At 44.1% G+C, this 18,312-nt stretch overlaps 1 protein-coding gene across 1 annotated transcript; it reads right to left on the bottom strand.

Annotated features, from left to right (window-relative positions):
• Window positions 1-3,707: 3,707 nt before the first annotated feature.
• Window positions 3,708-6,027, bottom strand: NUDT15 (nudix hydrolase 15). The gene is made up of 3 exons (XM_048850271.2): window positions 5,793-6,027; window positions 5,462-5,658; window positions 3,708-4,571 (listed from the first exon to the last, which is right to left on the bottom strand). The coding sequence occupies exons 1-3, from the start codon at window positions 5,942-5,944 to the stop codon at window positions 4,432-4,434; spliced, it is 489 nt and encodes a 162-aa protein (XP_048706228.1). The 5' UTR covers window positions 5,945-6,027; the 3' UTR covers window positions 3,708-4,431.
• Between the last annotated feature and the right edge of the window lie 12,285 nt (window positions 6,028-18,312).

The following is an 18,312-nucleotide window of genomic DNA, read 5'->3' on the forward strand; positions in this document are numbered from 1 at the left end:
TTTTAAAGTCAGGCTTGACAAGCCGCCCTGGCTGGGATGGTTTAGTTGGGATTGGTCCTGCTCTGGGCAGAAGGTTGGACTATATGACCTCCAGAGGTCCCTTCCAACTCTGATATTCTATGAAGTGAAAGTCATTCTTAATGAAAGGATTTAGGTACAATTTTAAAAAAGTTTCCTCTTATTCATTCTCTGTCATGAATATAACTTCATCATCTGATTCTCAGACTCAAACCACTAATTTCATGAGGAAAGCCAGCCTCGATAGAGGTTTTCACTTTTCTCCCACCTGAGCCTGCAGGGTGCTCTAACATCTAGATTACTAAGTTATTTGCTGCTTCAATTCCAGAGACTGAACATCTTACTTTTAGAATGCTCTCAGCAGCTGATGGATTGTGGGAGGGAAGTAGAAATGACTTTGAAGCCCAAACAACTCTCTTCTCAGAAGGAGGTACCTATTTCTCTATTTCAGCATCCTGACTAAAATGTCCCTGCCCTCAGCTGCCCAGGTTTAATGTTCTTGATACTTATGTCAGTCCCTACTAGTTTTCCATAACATTCTCCAGGGGAAACAGCACAGACAAGACTTTAAAGGGATTGCTTGAAGAGGTGTGAAGCTGAAAATGGGAAAAAGAGACAGGGAGCAACAAGGACAAACATACTTAGGATATGTCTTCACTGTACAGTTAGGCTGAGCTCTTACATGAGTTTTAGTCCAAACTCCCCCCATCCACATAGGCTATCTGGATTTAAAGGTGATTTCAGCCAATGATAGCTGACTCAGCTGGGGGTGTAGATTAGAGCCTGAGCTCTGCTTTAACTCAGGATGAATCTGCCCACTTCTCAGTGAAGATGCAGGCTAAATCACCCGAGTGCTGACAGTCCTCTAATGCCCTTCCTGTAATTCTCCCTGAAGGACAAACAAGTTCTCCATTTGCAATGTTGTTGTAGCTGTGTCAGTCCCAGGATATTAGACAAGTTGGGTGAGAGTATCTTTTATGAACCAACTTCTGTTGGTGAGAGAGAAGCTTTTGGGCTACACAGAGCTCTTCTTCAGGTCTGGGAAAGGTCTCAGGCCATGTCTACACTAGAGAGTTTACAGTGGCACCACTGTACAGATTCAGCTGCACTGCTGTTAAGATCTCTTGTGTAGCCGCTCTATGCTGATGGGAGAGAGCTGTCCCGTTGACATAATTAAACCATTTCCAACAAGTGGCAGTAGCTATGTCAGTGAGAGAGCATCTCCCACCGACAGTGCGGTCCACACTGGTTCTTCTGTCAGTGTAACTTATGTTGCTTGGGGGTTTGGTTTTTTTCACACCCCTGAGTGACGTAAGTTATACCGACAAAAGTACTAGTGTAGGCATAGCCTCAGAGTCTCACAGCTAAATACAAGATCAAACAGATAGTTTAGCATAGTTAGCACATTCAAGGTAAATGGTCCCTTGGCACATATTCTAACTCCTTATGCTAAACTATGTCTGACCTTGTATTTAGCTGTGAGACAGAGTACTTTTCCCAGACCTGAAGAAGAGCTCTGTGTAGCTTGAAAGCTTGTCTCATGCACCAACAGAAGTTGATCCAATAAAAGAGATTACCTTACCCACCTTGTCTCTCAAACAAATTCTCCCACTCTTTGGGAAAGAATCCTAGAGCACCTCAGCAGAAAGAACCAGGGAATATGCCCCCAGACACATATGAGTGAATGCAGAAACAGTGAGTGCATTATCCGGGTATGGTTTTGCAGTGGGGAATGCTCACAGTAGAGGTAGGCTAACTTGGGTGCTGATCACCTGAGTTAACTTGGCAGTGAAGACATACCCTTTGGTGGCATACATGACTGGGAAATGAGAGTAGAGACATAAGCAGGGGACTAATAAATAAAGGCCTTCTAGGTGAGGACAGGAGCATAAACTTGTCATAGAGTGTATAACCTAGATAGTGTATCACATTAAAGCCTTGAGCAGAAAATCCTAAGAATTTATTGATGGGAACATGTCCAGAAATTATACCACCCCCTACTTTCAAATCATTTAGTAAACAATGGCTATACCAGGTGTCATAAATATAAAGGGAAGGGTAAACACCTTTAAAATCCCTCCTGGGCAGAGGAAAAACCCTTCCACCTGTAAAGGGTTAAGAAGCTAGGATAACCTCGCTGGCACCTGACCACAATGACCAATGAGGAGACAAGATACTTTCAAAGCTGGGGGGATGGGGACGAAGGGTCTGTGTCTGTCTGGGTGATGCTTTTGGGGGGACAGAACAGGAATGGAGTCTTAGAACTTAGTAAGTAATGTAGCTAGATATGCATTAGATGATTTCTTTAAATGGCTGAGGAAATAAGCTGTGCTGAAAGGAATGGATATTCCTGTCTTTGTGTACCTTAAGGTTTTGCCTAGAGGGATTCTCCATGTTTTTAATCTAATTACCCTGTAAGGTATTTACCATCCTGATTTTACAGAGGTGATTCTTTTTATTTCTATTAAAATTCTTCCTTTCAGAAACTGAATGCTTTTTCATTGTTTCTTAAGATCCAGGGGTTTGGGTCTGTGGTCACCTATGCAAATTGGTAAGGATTTTTACCAAACCTTCCCCAGGAAGTGAGGTGCAAGGGTTGGGAGGATTTTGGGGGGAAAGAAGTTTCCAACCAACTCTTTCCCAGAAACCCAGTGAGACGTTTGGTGGTGGCAGCGAAAGTCCAAGGGCAAAAGGTAAAATAGTTTGTACCTTGGGGAAGTTTTAACTTAAGCTGGTAAAAGTAAGTTTAGGAGGTTTTCATGCAGGTCCCCACATCTGTACCCTAGAGTTCAGAGTGGGGAAGGAACCTTGACACCAGGTCTCTGGAAATAATATTGCTGACTTTTTCAGACTTCTTCCCAGACATCTAACTTCACCTGTAGTAGGCTGTCTGGCCCAGAATTTGAAGGTTGGAATAGAAAATGTGGCCATGGAATATGGGGTAAAGAACCTAAGTAGGCAATCACTTATTCAGTTACCAAAAGCTTCCCTTATTCATCCAGGGACCATTACTGCATATACTGTGTCTTCCAAAATCTGACTATCTTGGGTAAAAACAGGTAGGGAAAATATAGAAGAGCTGACTATTTGAGGGGCTGGTTTCTGTGTGGGCTACTAGCATGACTAAGACCAGCTGAACTATCTTGTAAGCTGGGTGTTTACTGCTGACAAACAAGGCTCTGAACACTGAGAAAGTAAGATCCCCACCATAAATTGAGCATTTCCTTTTCTGATTTGTTGGCTACTCTGTCAAGGGATTAGATTACATGACTGAAAACTGTACATCTAAAAAATAATCAGTCTAGAACAAAGGAGGTAGTCTGGGAGCATGGTACACGAAAATCTCATTATCTGAGCAAATTAGTGATAGAAAGGTAAAGGAGGTGTCATTTGATAAAAATCTAGAGAATTGTAATTTCAGTGGTGTTGCCTCTGCAGTGGGGGCAGGGCGGGGGCTTGCTGGCTCCCAGCTCAGTCTTTTGATAATGCAGTGGCATCAGAAATGGGTCAAGTTATGTATCATTCGAAAGCCACTTTCTCCCATGACTGCAATGGTACCAAACTTTACAAACCTAGAACAGTTATGTACATATAAATTGATAAAATGTTTACATTAACTTCTTATAATTTAACACATGAATTGCTTACATAAAAGACCATGAGCTTTAGTAATGCTAGGGAAGCTAGCCTTGACATGTAGAACTGAAAATATTTATTCATCAGTGTCACCATTAGTGCGTTCTTTCATCCATTCCTGTAAACTAGGATCTCTTTTCCCCACCCATTATATTCCTGCTTTTCTCTTCAGCACTTAGCATGCTTCTGCAGCCAATACAAGACACATTCAGTATGACCAAAAAAATAAAATCTTTCCATGTGGAGGCTTGTGGCATCAACTAAAATAATACAGGCTGATGTGAGGCTACAGTTAAGGTCTAGAATTTGTACTCACAACTCTGACTGCAGGGTGGCAGCAAACGAACCTTCTTTACTTTAAGATGAAAAACAAGAAGCTGAATGAAAGAAGGGGAAACTCAGTTTCTCCTGGGCTTGCTCCTGCAAACACGTCCCTCATGAATAGTTTTATATGACTAGTTCCACAGACATCAATGGGACATATATAAAAGTTTATGGGATAAGACACTACAGTTCTAACAAATACATAGGATCCTGTAAAATAAGATAGCACATTTAATCTTTTTACTTCGAGAACATAAAGTCTATCTTTGAATGGCTCCAAAAGGAGTCCCATCTATTCCTGGGTACAAGGATGGTGATTGTGACAGAGACTCTAGATGTTAAAGATGGTAAAGTACTGTAACATTTTTCTGCCTTTGGCAGGGACAGAATGCTGGTGGAGAGCACAAGATATCCCTGTCTTTTACACACAAAAAAATGACTTTTTTATGCCATCTAGTGGTGATTTCCTGTGTATCCCCTGAGATGACTAAAGTCTTCTGTAAAAGGACTGTAACCTTGTTCCTTTAAACAGCGTAAAGGCCAGAATAGTTGATCTAGTGGAGGAAATTCTTCCCATTTAACCCATTCCCAACCTGTACAAAAGAAAGAGGAAAAAGTGTCACGGCCTGTAAAACAACTAGAAAGGGGCAATACCATCCCTATACACTTAGAAGGACAGTGCTAGTGCAGAAATGACATCTGCAACATAAATGTAATATCCTGCACTATAACATTCAGAAAAAAATGGCACAAGAAATCCACAGAATTTTCTGAGATATGTGTATCTTGCCCTTTACTCAAACGAAGCCATTCAGGAGGGACATAATTTACCTCCACCCCTTCCCTGCTGTGGGTCCCATGTTGGCACAGTTCTCTGTTAACGCTTACAGTTTAGCACAAAGTGAGATGGGGGGAAGGTAGCCTTGCTTTGGATAGGATCTTAAATGCAGATCCCCTAAAACTAGAGCTGCGATTTGTACACAAATCTTGGGATGCTGATGGGGACTATGTCAGTGGGCAGACTGCCCACCAAGACTACAGTGCTCCCTACTTCAGCTGACAGCATTCCATTCTCCAGGGGCACCGAAGCTACTGAGATGGATCATGCCAGGTGACTTGATTTTCCTTTCAGCCGATGAGCTCCCTCGTGCTCAGGATCTCAGATACCCTGGGAGTATCCGTTTCTGGGTCTATTTATGTACGTGCCTGCACTTAGGATCTAGTGTTTGCAGTGGAAATGGAGCAGAGGCGCTACCCCTTTCGTGGAACAAAGGGACTCCCCCTCTGCAGCCGGTGCGGGAAGGCTCCGGTGTAAGGGTCTCCCCGGGGACGCTAAGGGCGAATAACACCGGGCCGGGCTCCTAACACTTGGTTTCAACAGTGGCTGCGCGGAGCTCGTGGGGTCCCGGCCTTCCCCTACCCCTGGGGCGGGGGGAGGAGGGGCAGGGTTGCCGCGGTCCTGCAGCGGCCGGGCCCCTCTTACTCTCGTTTTTCTCGGGTTCGCGGTTCCTGGGCTCGGGCTCGCGCTCCGTGTCCACCTCCCCCTTCATGAGGATGGTGACGTAGTGGTACCGGTCCGGGGCGCTGACCGCGTTCACCGCCGAGGCGAAGCGCACGTTCCTCAGCTGCAGCGCGGCCTCCTCCAGGGTCTCCCGCTGGGCGCACTGCGCCAGGCTCTCCCTGCGGCGGGGGGGGGGGAGGGGGGGGAAGGGCAGTGAGAGCTCCGCGCGGCCGCTGACGCTGCGGGACGCCGGGAAGCGCGTGCGGCGGCGGTGGAAGCGGGAGGGGCGGGACAGCACGCGCGCGGCTCCTACCCGAATTCCAGGTGTCCTCCGGGGAGCTGGTAGGCGCCGGCCCCGACGGGGCCTTTCCTCTTGCCCAGCAGGACGCAGTCAGGGTGGGCGGGGCTGGTAATCACCACCCCCACGCCGACCCCGGGACGCACCTGCACCAGGCCACCCTCCATGCTGCCGCTGGCACAGCCACCTGACCGGAGGGACACGCCCCCCCCTTGCCGGTCCCCCGCGCGGAGCCTATGGCGAGCCGTCAGGAAGTGACCTACAGCGAAACTCCTCCAATCCAGAAGGCCCCCGTGCCCTAGTGGACGCCGTTGGAATTTGCCGGCAGTTTCGAAGCTGCGCATGCGCGGAGAGCGAGTTTGGACGTCAATTATTGGCGCGCTCCTGGCGGCTGTGCCCAGGTGCATGCGCGGGAGTGGCAGCGTGAAGCCGGGGCGAGGGCTATGTGGGGACGGGGAGAGGGTGGACTTGCCAACCCTCCAGGATTGGCCGGGAGTCTCCCAGTGTCGGCATCGATCTCCTGGTGACTACTGAAGTCAATCAGGGAGATTTTAATAGTCCGATAAAAGTCCGGTGGGCTGCCCAGTGGGGATAAGGCAGGCTTGGCTTCATGCAGCTCCTGGAAGCAACCGGCAGGTCTGGCTCCCAGGTGGAGGCATAGCCAGGGGATCTCCATGCGCTGCCCCTGCCCTGAGTGCTGATTCTGCAGCGCCTTTTGGCCAAGAACCACAGCCAGTGGGAGCTGCGGGGGTGGTGCCCATGGGCAGAGGCAGTGTGCGGAGCCCTCTGGTCGTGCTTCCATCTAGGAGCCGGACATGCTGGCCGCTTCTGGGAGCCATCCAAGGTAAGTGCTGCCTGGCAGGAGCCCGAACCTTGTCCTGAGCCCGCAGCCCTGACCCCCCTCCTGCACCCCAAACTTCTCATCCCCACCCCCCCATACCCCAGATGGAGCCCTCCCTCCCACACCCCAGCCCAGAGCTCCCTCTCACACTCTGAACACCTCATTTCTGGCCCCACTCTGGAGCCTGCACTCCCTGCTGGAGCTCTCGCCCACTCCCACACCCCAACCCCCTTCTCCAGCCAAGTGAAAGTGAGTGAGGGTGGGGGAGAGCCAGTGATGGAGGGAGGGGGATGAAGTGAGCGGGGTGCGGGGGCTCAGAGAAGAGGAAAGGCAGGGGTGTGGCATGGGGGAAGGAGCAGGGCAAGTGTGTTTGGGTTTGTGTGATTAGAAAATTGGTAACTGTAGGAGGTGGTGCAAGGCCTGCTATTACTGAGGTCAGTGGGCTGGGACCCAACTAGCATCCAGGCCAGAATTTTCCTCTCAGCCACTCCCAGTGCAGCCCGCCTCTGCCATTGAGCAAATACGGGTGCCGGCCCCATGCTCATAGGATTGCTAGGTGCCCAGTTTTCGACCGGAAAGTCCAGTCAAAAAGGGGACCTGGCAGTGTCCGGTCAGATGTACTCACCGGACACCAATAGTCTAGTTACTGCAGGGTGGGGGAAGGCCCTAGGTCATTAACTCACATTAGCCCCTGCTCACCTGGGGCCACCTCCTACCTGCAGGAGGCTCCTTGTCAGCCTGTAGTAGCTCCCGTCCCAGCCCTGGAGCAGAGGGAGCCCAGCTGGGATGGTGGAGGGGGGAAGAAGGTGGAGGCAATCCAGCGAGTGACAGGGAGAGGAGCAAGCGACAGGGATGGGGCCTTGGTGGGAACAGGCAGCGCAGGAGCAGGGGCCTTTGGGGAAAAAGGTAGAGAACAGGTTAGGGGTGGGGAAAGAAGTGGAGAAAGGAGCAGGGCCTCTGGGGTCTAGTTACCAGCAATTGGAAAGGTGGCAACCCTACTTGCTCAGTGACCAGATGTCTCCTGGTACAAACTAGAGAAGGGAGTGCTGGGGCGGCCCCTGCTGCAGGGCTGCCAACCCCAAGGGCGGGGAACCAGGCTCCCCACATCATGAGATTGGCTTCAAACCATGAGCTATTGTTAACACACTAAATGGTGGGGTGTGTCTTCCCTGCCTGGCCCAGAGCAGGGACTCCAACTAGGGAAGCTGCTTGTCCAGTCTGATAGCAAACATGCTTCTTTTTGGCTGATTTGTCCCCCAGCCGGTACTGGGACAAAACTGGACAGGGCCTTTTGTCAGGTATCGGGGGTGCAGGGGCAGATGCCATTTTGAACAACAGGGCGCTCTGCTCCCACCAGCATGACTTCATACACACAGTGTGTGCAAGGTCAGGCTGGTGGTTGGGGGAACAGTGCACTTATGAAAATAGCATCCCCCAAGTGGCATGATCTTGCATATGCCATGCATAGGAAGTCATGCTGGCAGGGGCAAGCCCACGCCATTCTTGGAAGTGTTGGACTGTCTGATACTGCAGGAACATGTCAGTGGCCACCCTAACTTGAACCCAAGTCTCCTACCTCTCAGCTGACCCTTGAACTCGGATCTCCCACCTCTCAGCTGCATGTTCTTGTTTCATGACCTCACAATCTCCTTTTGGTAGGTTGGCCCAAGCAGACAGAGTCCATGGACTGATGACACAGACATGAGTTTAGTAACCACAGACCCCAAGTGCTTTTGCTCACCCTGGGCGGGAACCAAGTGCCTCTCTGCTGACCCCTGACCTTCCTCTTCACGTTACTTCCTGGGTCAGGGGTCCTTCTTCCCTTCTGGGAAGAACCACGTCTTTTAAGGGGTTGCTGTCTGTCTGTGGATGTTTGCCACAATCAGTCATATAGACCCAGTCAGCACAGTAACTTGGTTACATTTCTCCCCTTTTTGAAAAAGACACATTGCTTGGTCTACATATCAAACAAAATAATCAAAAGAACAAACTATGAAAATATGCAATCCTTACACCAAACTGGTGTCCCCATTGCTAGGCTTTGAAAGAACAGGTCACTTGTCATAATCAAGGGTGGGATCAATCAGTTTTCAGGCACTATAGTCAGTGCAGGTTGGGCACCATTGCCTCCACAGTTGCTGTCCATCCTAGGTGTGAGCTTCTTGATTCCAAGATGTCTCCCATCTGGTCATATGCAGCATTTTCAACATCTGGTACACCCTGTAATTTTAAATATAACATGCGTTGTCACATAATATTGCATAATACCTCTTAACAGAGAAAGACTGTGAAAAATGTTGGATCAATGCTCAAGGAAGCATTGATCAATTTTGCCAGAAAATGCCAAGACAAAGGTCCCACATTGCAAATACACCAGCAAAAGAGAGAGTAAAAGATTTTCCTGAACAGGTGTTTGAAGATGGTGGAAAACTCTTGCAAAATGTGCAGTGTTGTTCTGGACCATCAGAGGAAATTGACAATTGCAAACCACCTCACCAAAGCACAGAAGTATTTAAAGAGAAAAGCTGCATTGCAGGGAGAGTCACAAAAAATGCAGCGTACACTTTCAACATGTTTCAACACAACCACAATAGCATATCATGAATGCTTGGATGTTGTCTGTGATTTGGTGTTAATTTGTGCTGCTGTAAACATACTATTATCTAAAACAGACCATTATTTGATATGTCAGTTTCTAAACAGTTGAGTCAAGAATGGTGGTGCAATTCCAAATCTTAAAGATGTCTACAACACTGAGAGAAATAAACTTAAGTACAAAGTGAATAACTACATGTAGTTATAGTTGATTAAATGACTGATGACAAGGGCTGCACTATGTACTTAACATTTCACTCACACCACTGGTAAAAGATAGAATCGGAAGATTCCTCCTATCTTGCTGATATACACTTCATGCAGAAAACAAATCTGTGTCTCGAGCAGTCATTCAGACTATGCAAAGTTATGAAATTGCTTAGAACAATGTGGTTGTTTTTGATGTGGGTAATGCCGCGTACATGAAAAAAGTTTGCAAAACTGTACTGTCTGGACTGTTTCCTGATAGCATCCATGTAACATGCCTTGCTCATATAATCAGTCTGGTGGGTGGAAATTTTCATAAGCCATTCAAGGATGTCAATGCACTGGTAAAAGCTTTCTCACAAGTGTTCTATATGGCAAGGGGCAGGAAGATGAGGCACTTAAATTACATCAGGCAAGAAGTTCCCAGTGCAACAGTGGCACCAGACCCAGTAGCATCTAGAGGGAACAGCTGGTTTGCTGTGTTCAGTACCATGAAAAGCACTTTCAATATTACAGCTTTGCTGAAGAAGAAAAATGTGTGTGTGACCACTTGGCACCAGTTTCATTGTGGGAACTTGAAAGAGAGCTGTCAGATGAAATGCAATGTTTAATGCTGAAGATTGTGTTGCGTTTTGTCAATGAAATGTGCTAGCCAATTGTTGACCTAATGGCTACATTTGAAAGCCAGAAACCATGCAGTCTCTTTGCTTTTAAGAAAATGGACGAACTGCTGTTTTTCCTTGAGATGCATACTCAGTTTTCAAAGGAAACCACTCGAAGGTTTCTCAGGGCTGAAGATGTCAACAATGTAATACTGATCAAAGTAGCAAGTTGGTGCACCTGTTTTGTTAGGCTGTTGACAATTCAGTGGAAAAGCTGAAGAAGCACATCAGTAACACTAGGTCTCAGAGTAGCAGCCGTGTTAGTCTGTATTCGCAAAAATAAAAGGAGCACTTGTGGCACCTTAGAGACTAACCAATTTATTTTAGCATAAGCTTTCGTGAGCTACAGCTCACTTCACTAAGGGTGCACAGCCGGCAATTAATTTCCTGAAATGCATAAGGATTTTCAATCCTACAAGAGTTCCTTAATGTCTCATGTCAAGGAGTGTTACACTGGCAAACCAGCTAACCTATGTATGACCCATAACTTAACAAAAGGCATTGCATTTGTAGTCAGGACAATTCACGTGTGTGTGATTATAGGAGAGATGTAGACCAGCAATCACTAACCCGTTCATTAGTAGTAATAGGAATCAAGAAAGATGCTAAATGTGTTTGTCTGTGTACCTATATCCTGTTTAACAATCTATCCAAATTGGTTTGTAGATTCTAAGTCCTGTTCATGTCTTAATTGCCTTTACATTATGTACGTGACTGTCTTAAGTTAACCTGAAGATCAAAGGTATGAGACATTCCAGAAAACTGGTACTATTACCTATATTGTCTTTAGTTTATCTATCCCTGTTATAATGGATGATCAGCAGTTCCCTTTTGTAAATCAGTATAACTGGATTACGTGTGTATGCATAGGAAATGGAATGTTAACTTCAAAGGATGGGTCAGTGTGTACTCAACAAAGAAACATATGCAGTCACATGCTGTGCTCAAAACATCTGACAGCCTGTTTCAGCTATAAGAGAAACCTCATGCCTGATCCTGCCATCTCTAGTCTGCTGAACTTTAAACAGGGAAAGTTTAAGCAATGGGACTGTTACTTGGAATACCCTGGAAAATGCATGGAATTGGAAAGACCCTACATCTAAGATGCCATTTGGATTATACCCTTTGGAATGATTCCAGAGAGACTTTTGTGCAAACCAGCAAAGTCACCATCACTGCTACAAATCTGATCTGAGGACTGTGCAATTATTTATAAAGTATATGATCTCTTAACCACGCAATAACTATCTTTTTAGTTAGTTACTAAGGATTGGCTGACAGCGTGATATTTGGGCAAGATCTGAAATATATATTGATTTCCTATAGGATTAAGTGTTTGATCCTTTGGGATTGGTAGAACCCCATATATGGTGAATTGGGTTTTCAGTAACCTCTCATCATATAAGATCAGTTTGTCTGGATGCGAACCAAAGGCTGGAATGCCTAAAGGGGATGTGTTTGGCTTCTTGTTAACCAGTGTAGTGCTACAGAAGCTCTTTTGTTACTGGTTTGGTGTATCTATTTATAGAACAAACCACCAGTTTTTGGGGTGTGCGTGCCATGTTTCTTGCAGTCTGCCCTGAGTGTGGCATTCTCAGTGTGGTCCATTCTAGACACCAGTCACAAGGAGGATTATGCTTCCATTCTTGGCTTCAGTGACGTTTCAGCTTTGTATACCGGGAAGGTGGCATCCGACGTGATCCAGAGCACTCTACAATCAGGGGAAATTGACACTGCCATGTTTTGGTTATCCACAGCTGACCATCTTTCAAATTTGAGAACATTAGCATAAATGCTGTAACAAACACAGCTGATGCTGAGTGCAGCAACTTGCTGTATAATCTTGTCTTCTATAGTTGGAGGTGTTCTCTTGTGGAACACAAACTGAAAAAGCTGGCGTTCCTCTATTTCAATCTTGGAATTTAGAAAGACTTTATGTTGACAAAAAATCCATTGGTTTAGTCTTATTGATGCTTTTTTTTTTTTTTTTACTTCCTGTGCTAGTATTTTGATAAGCAGTATGAGAAAGAACCCATAATAATTATGTTACATTGCGCAGTACTTGAGATACAGCATGAACCCAAAACATGCGTTAATTGTTTTTTGTTTTTCACTGGACTTTGAAAAGATGTGAGCATCTAATTTAAAGCAGAAAAAGGCCATTTTGCTGAAAATTATAAAAACTAATCTCAGTTTAACAAGTCCTTATTTAACAACTTTATTTAATTTGAAAAATTGCATCTACTAGGTAACTTTTTGTTCAGGGAATGATAAAGTAGTAGCTACAGTAGAGTCTGATAAAATGTGCTATATGAATAAAAGATATTTCTGAAGAATGTATATGCAAGCCTGCTGAGCCTTGTCTTTCAACAGCAACACCAAAATATCTGCCTTCTCAGCCTCAGATCACTGATTCACCCTGGCAACCTGTTCAGAGTGTCCTGTCCAGGAGCTCTAATTATCCTCAGCTCCTATAAGTGGTTCAGGCATAAAAACAAGCATTTTGGTCTCTGTCTTCCCATTCCTGAGGCTCTGCTGCATGTCACTCACTTCACTGCTGTCATCTGCCATTTTCCTTCTTTTTTCTGCTACTTGCTGATTCCACTAGCTGCTACCAATGTTGTGTGACGTCCTGGTCTCCTTCTTGTTGGTTAGCACACAAGCAGGCAAAGTTCTTGCAATGATGACACAGACACAAGCTCAGTAAACTGCAGAACTTGTAAGGTCACTGGAACTAGAAGTGCTGGGCGTGCAATAGCACCCTGTGGCTTGAAGTAATAATAGTAGCTGGCTTCTATCATATACAGGGTTTCAGCAGCCCCAGTATAAAAATTGTTCCAGTGCCCCTGAATATGTACGTATGTATTGGAAGAGGAGACAACAGCAGCTCCCTTCCTACTGCTGGTGTCGCTGACTCCAATCCCATTCAGTATTTTGGGGTAAGTCTTTCAAAGTCTCTCCTGTTGAGATTGTTCCACTTGGTATAAAATACCCATCACCACCTGCTCCTCAGCTGTGTTTTGTAGGGGGGACTAATTTGGTAGGGATGCACTTAGGTGGCTTCTGAGAATGCCTGTGAGATCAGGCCCCATGGACAAGATAGGTAGGGGAATGCCTATTTGGAGAATTCCAACGGAGCTTTACATTCCGAGCTGCTTGGCAGCATCAGGACTTAAGTAGCTTTGCACATGCCCACAGGCATAAATTTAGGCACCTACAGGTTGAGGCAGTAGCTGAGCAAGGGTTCTGAGAGAGTAAATTTTGGACTCAGGCTTTTTAAGTGGCAGTTGTTAGGAGTCTAAATTTCTTTGTGGTGCTAGCCCTGGATACTTAGATTTTTGGGTGGTCACTTTTATGTAACTGACGTCAACAGGAGCTGTGAATGCACCCAGTGTTAGAGGCCACTAGAGAAAATAATCAGGCATACCATGTTCAAGGTAATACTGTGAGTTCCTGGCAGGAGGATTCCCAACTCTCAATCCACTGTTCTTTAGAGTTAAAGAATGGCTGTTAGTTGGGATGGTAACAGGGTACTGTTTCTTATTCTTCAGGAAACCTATGATTGCAAGTGGATTCAGATTTTTTGCCACACCAAGCTGTAGAGCATAATGAGGACAGGATATGTTACTCTTTTGGAGGAGATATACTAAGAAAATATCTTGATAGGATGATTCTGAAATGTACTTTTACACAGATTTAGTTTAACAATGTATCCAATTGTTTCCTTTAAAGTAGATTATGTAGAAGTTCTTAGAAATATGCCTCATTTATTTTTATCTTTCATATTCTTTGTTTTTTAAGTCTGTCTGTAACCCTCTTGAGAATATTCCCCAAATTTGTCCTTACCTTGACCCAGTCTCTGCTAAAATCTTTATCCGTGCATTAATCATTTCCCGTCTTTGCTGTTGCAGTACCTTTTATAGACTTCATAAATCTCTATTTTCTCACCTACAAGGATCCAGAATGCTGTCTCAGCACTGATCTCTTGCTCTGGGAAGTTGGATCATGTAATCTCCATCATCTGTTCTTTTTTTACTGGCTTCTGAGCTGCTCAGAATTCAATTAACATTTTCTTTCTTTATTTTGCAAAACTTTCTGTAGGCTCATTTCATCCATGTGATATATCCATCTACTCCTTCTCTTCATTACTAATTTAGACCTGCTCTTGGCCCTCTCTTTTTTACCTGTTTGCTTCTGTAGCTCTCTCTGTTTAAAACTCCTCCTTCCCTAACCTCGAGCTTTTGGGAGATTTTTGAAGCCCTATGGACTGACTCTAAAACATCTATACCTTTGATGGTATAGAAGCCCTGAATGTTACTGGTTCCATGGTTGCAAGCAGTACAGCTGTGAAAGTGACATTGGATAAACTAGTAGAGGGTAAATATAGAGTCCAGGCAAACCACAACAAAGACAGTGCTTCAGACCTTCTCTTCTGCAGAGTAGGAATATTTATTAATATTTAAAAGAGATGTCCATATGAGTGTCATACATGTCAACCAAGAGGAAAAACTCCATTTCCTATTGCACACAGGTATATAGAACTCTTTTTCTCCTCCAAGACATTAAATCTATCTATTATAAAACCTTCCTTTTCTCTTTAATTTATGAGTGACTGTAAAATGTCTTGCGATTGTGTGTGTGAAGGATACCACATGAAAATACAAATTATTTTATTGGTTGAATCTGCTCTCTTCAGTTTTTTTGTGTAGTTATTTTATGGGTTTTGCACAGAGCTTTGTGACAAGTAAGAACATAAAAACATAAGACTGGCCATACTGGGTCAGACCAGTGGTCCATCTAACTCAGTATCCTGTGTTCCATATAATTAAGGCTGCCTACTACTTTCTATTGTAAGTCCCTGTTTTCAGTTGCTTATAACTTTACCACACTATAACCATTTGCACAATTTTTTTCCATGTTTGCTCTCTGCCTCAGGCTGAATTGTTTTGGAAAGTTTCAGGTGAAACAATTCAGCTGTTTTCAGAAATAAAATTCAGGAAATATAGATAATTTTGCTTTAATGACTCCAGGGTTTGGAGCAGGATCTCTAAATTGGGCAAGGAGGTGGTCCTGGAGTCAAAGAATGAAAATCCACCCAGATTTGCTGTATAAATCTCTGAAACTCACCATATGCATATGTTCATTAGAGGTTTTGAGAAGCTGTTTGCTAAAATGTCTGAGCATTCCATCCCCAGCAAAGGCTGCTCCAGTAGCATGGAGCTCTGTAATACACCAGTCATAGCCTGCACCCAGGCACAGAGCTAGAGTTCCAGATGGAGGAGACAAAGTAGCAGCAAAGTAGCCTCTGCTACTCCTTTGGCTTAGGGTAAGACAAGGTTTAAAGTAAGGGGAAGCTGGGAAGGTGCAGTTTCCCCTTCTGTTAAAGAAGGTTAATATGATTCCACATTATAGAATCTCTGTTTTTTCAGTTTGCTTTTTTTAAAAAAACTACAGAATTACATTAAAAATATAGGTGAAAAGAACATTGTTTACACAGTCATAACTCAGTATTTACAAAATTCCAATATTAAGGTTGCTTATGCCCCATTAGTTTGGTCCCCTTGTGCTTATGCCAGGCCTTAAAGGAGTGGGCCCTAATTTAGACAGTGAATACATCAATTATCACAACCTGGTGGGGGCTGGGACAGAGTGGGATGACAAAAGGTGAGAAGGAAATATTAGCTATTTGTGCTACCTGCCATAATTCTTTAAAGTTTATGAAATTTATAAATTTTTGCAATAATAAAGGGAAAAACAATGGAAAAACGCATTTTGCCCTAACTCTTTCAAAAACCACAAAAGTAAAATTAAATAAATCAGTCTTTATTATATTGCTGTGTCTGTCGCTTGGTAGTAGTGGATAGAGGTTTTAGTCATTTCCCTGTTCCGTGCCTTAGTTTCCCCATCTGTAAAATGGGGATAATCAGAGTGCTGTCCTTTGTAAAGTGCTTTTGAGATTCATGGATGAAAAGCAAGGAGACAGGTCATGTAAAATTGCTGGTCTGTAGGGTAAATGGATTTAAAAAAATTATTAAAGCTAATGTTAAAAAATTATATAATACATAGGTTGAGACAAGGGTTTCTGTACATCTGGGTACTGTATATAGTAAAGCAGCTTTCTGTCTGAAAATTGTCCATGTTTTGGAAGTTTGTGTTGATGGAGAAACCAATGCTCAGATTATGGGGGGCACCAAGAAAATATAAGGAAAAAGACTGTCCATCTTCAACTGATATAGTGGAAGTTATATAGGTCTGGCTTGACATAAGCAACTTGCCTCATTTCTTAGTGGGCATAATTGGGAAGGGGGATGGAAGGTTAAGTTGTAAACAGGGGCTTGATAAACTATGCTGGAGTCAGGATGTCTGTGCTAGCTAAGATAAGCAGCAACACCTTGATGCTAGAGACTATGGACAAGAAAAATCCTGGCATGTAAAGATCAGGCTCCATGTGAACAGCACATGGACAGAGCATGCTGTACAGGGATTGGTTCCTGCCAAATAACCAATCCAATCCAAAAGTGTGTGGTGTAATGTATAACAAATGCAATGTAATATGTAAATGTATATAAAGTAAGAGATTTGTTTAACTTTGGATGTGTGGTATGCCCGGTAACCACCCCCTATGCTTGAGTCTGATCAACTCAGCGTAGCTTTGCTGTATGCCAAATAAAGGAACCTGAATGATGAAATCCAGAGTCAAACTGAATGTTTTGGATCCCAGAGAACTTGATGAAGTGTTCTCCCAGAACTGGACAAGGTGTTCTGGATAAGGTGAATGGAAAAGATCTTGGAGGGAATTCCAATAATGTATGAATCACTTACGCTGAAGAGTCTCCAAATAGTGCAAAAGAAATTTTTCAAAAGTTAGCCTAGTTATTTTACCTTTGCTTATGCCCTGCCTTTAGCTTTATTACAATTTTATGTTCTATGTAATTCTCTACAATCCTAGTTTTATATTAAGAGTTCAGGCAATAGTTCTTCAAATCCTTTTCATATCAGAAAGATGTGAGAATTCCTACATCATATACTTTCTTATCATAGAAAATCCTTTCCTTTCTTTTAATATCGTAATTTACAAAGGGCCCAGTTAAGCAAAAAGACTGACTTCTATGACCTTCATTGACTCTCACAAACTCCTATCCTCTTCTGAGGACCAGAATAATCCATTCATATTACTGATGGAGTTTGAATTTCTGCCTCTGGTTACACTGTCAGGACTGCCTTGCATCAAGATGTCCTCAGACCCCCAAAGTGGTCAAACTTGATGATTGTTCCTAGAGTATAATGATGTGCACACGCAGGTGAGAGCTTGCAGAGGTTGACTGATACTACCACTGCAGCTGTACAGTGTTAAAGAGGAATGCTTTGCTGTAATTGTATAGTCAGAATGAGCTTGGGCTGGGAAATAGAACTGCTGAGTTTTATTTTCTGCTCTGCTGCTATCTTACTACATGAACTTGGGCAAGTCACGTGTAATTGAATTTTCAAAGACTTTCCCTGCGTGCTTGACAGAGGATTTGGCCAGCCACTTTTGTGTGGTCAGTAAAGGGGAATTATTTAAGCAGAATATGGGCGGTGCTTGGTCTTTGAAAATATGTTTTTAGTACTGCTTTCCCAAGATACCTGAATATCTGAGTTCAGCTGGGTGCCTGGCCACTGGGATTTTCAGAACTTCACTGTCCTATAATGCTGCACATAATGCTTCAGGTACTGCTATTCTCTCTTGCAAATGTGAACCTCTGAGCCTGTTAAGAGGTTTATTCCATCTCATATTCAGCTGGCTCTCTGTTAATGTGCAGTACTTCTGTCTTCTCTGTATTTCCATTTTCTTTTCTTTTTTTTCCTTCTGTTTGACTTGTGGCTTGGCTTTTTCCTCCTCATCCTTAGTTTTAGGGCTACCTTTTCACTCCTTCTTTGCTTTTCTCCATGTACTGCCCCCATGTGACACACTGTACCCCATCTAACATCCTGTACCCCATGTTCACCACTTTTATATGACTTTTATATAATGGTGGTTGAAGCATGAAGGGACATACAAATCTTTAGTACATTTGGCATGTAAATATCTTGCGACGCCGGCTACATTAGTGCCATGTGAACATCTGTTCTCAGTTTCAGGTGACATTGTGAACAAAAAGCGGACAGCATTATCTCCTGCAAATGTAAACAAACCTGTTTGTCTGAGCGATTGGCTGAACAAGAAATAGGACTGTGTGGACTTGTAGGCTCT

Source organism: Caretta caretta, chromosome 1, assembly GCF_965140235.1.
Source record: "Caretta caretta isolate rCarCar2 chromosome 1, rCarCar1.hap1, whole genome shotgun sequence".
NCBI lineage: Eukaryota > Metazoa > Chordata > Testudines > Cheloniidae > Caretta > Caretta caretta.

Coding starts and splice junctions, on each gene's coding strand:
- NUDT15 (XM_048850271.2), bottom strand. CDS start 5,944: ATGGAGGGTGGCCTGGTGCAGGTGCGTCCCGGGGTCGGCGTGGGGGTG. Junction 5,659..5,792: donor GGAGGACACCTGGAATTCGG/GTAGGAGCCGCG, acceptor CCCCCGCCGCAG/GGAGAGCCTGGCGCAGTGCG. Junction 4,572..5,461: donor CGAACCCGAGAAAAACGAGA/GTAAGAGGGGCC, acceptor TCTTTTGTACAG/GTTGGGAATGGGTTAAATGG.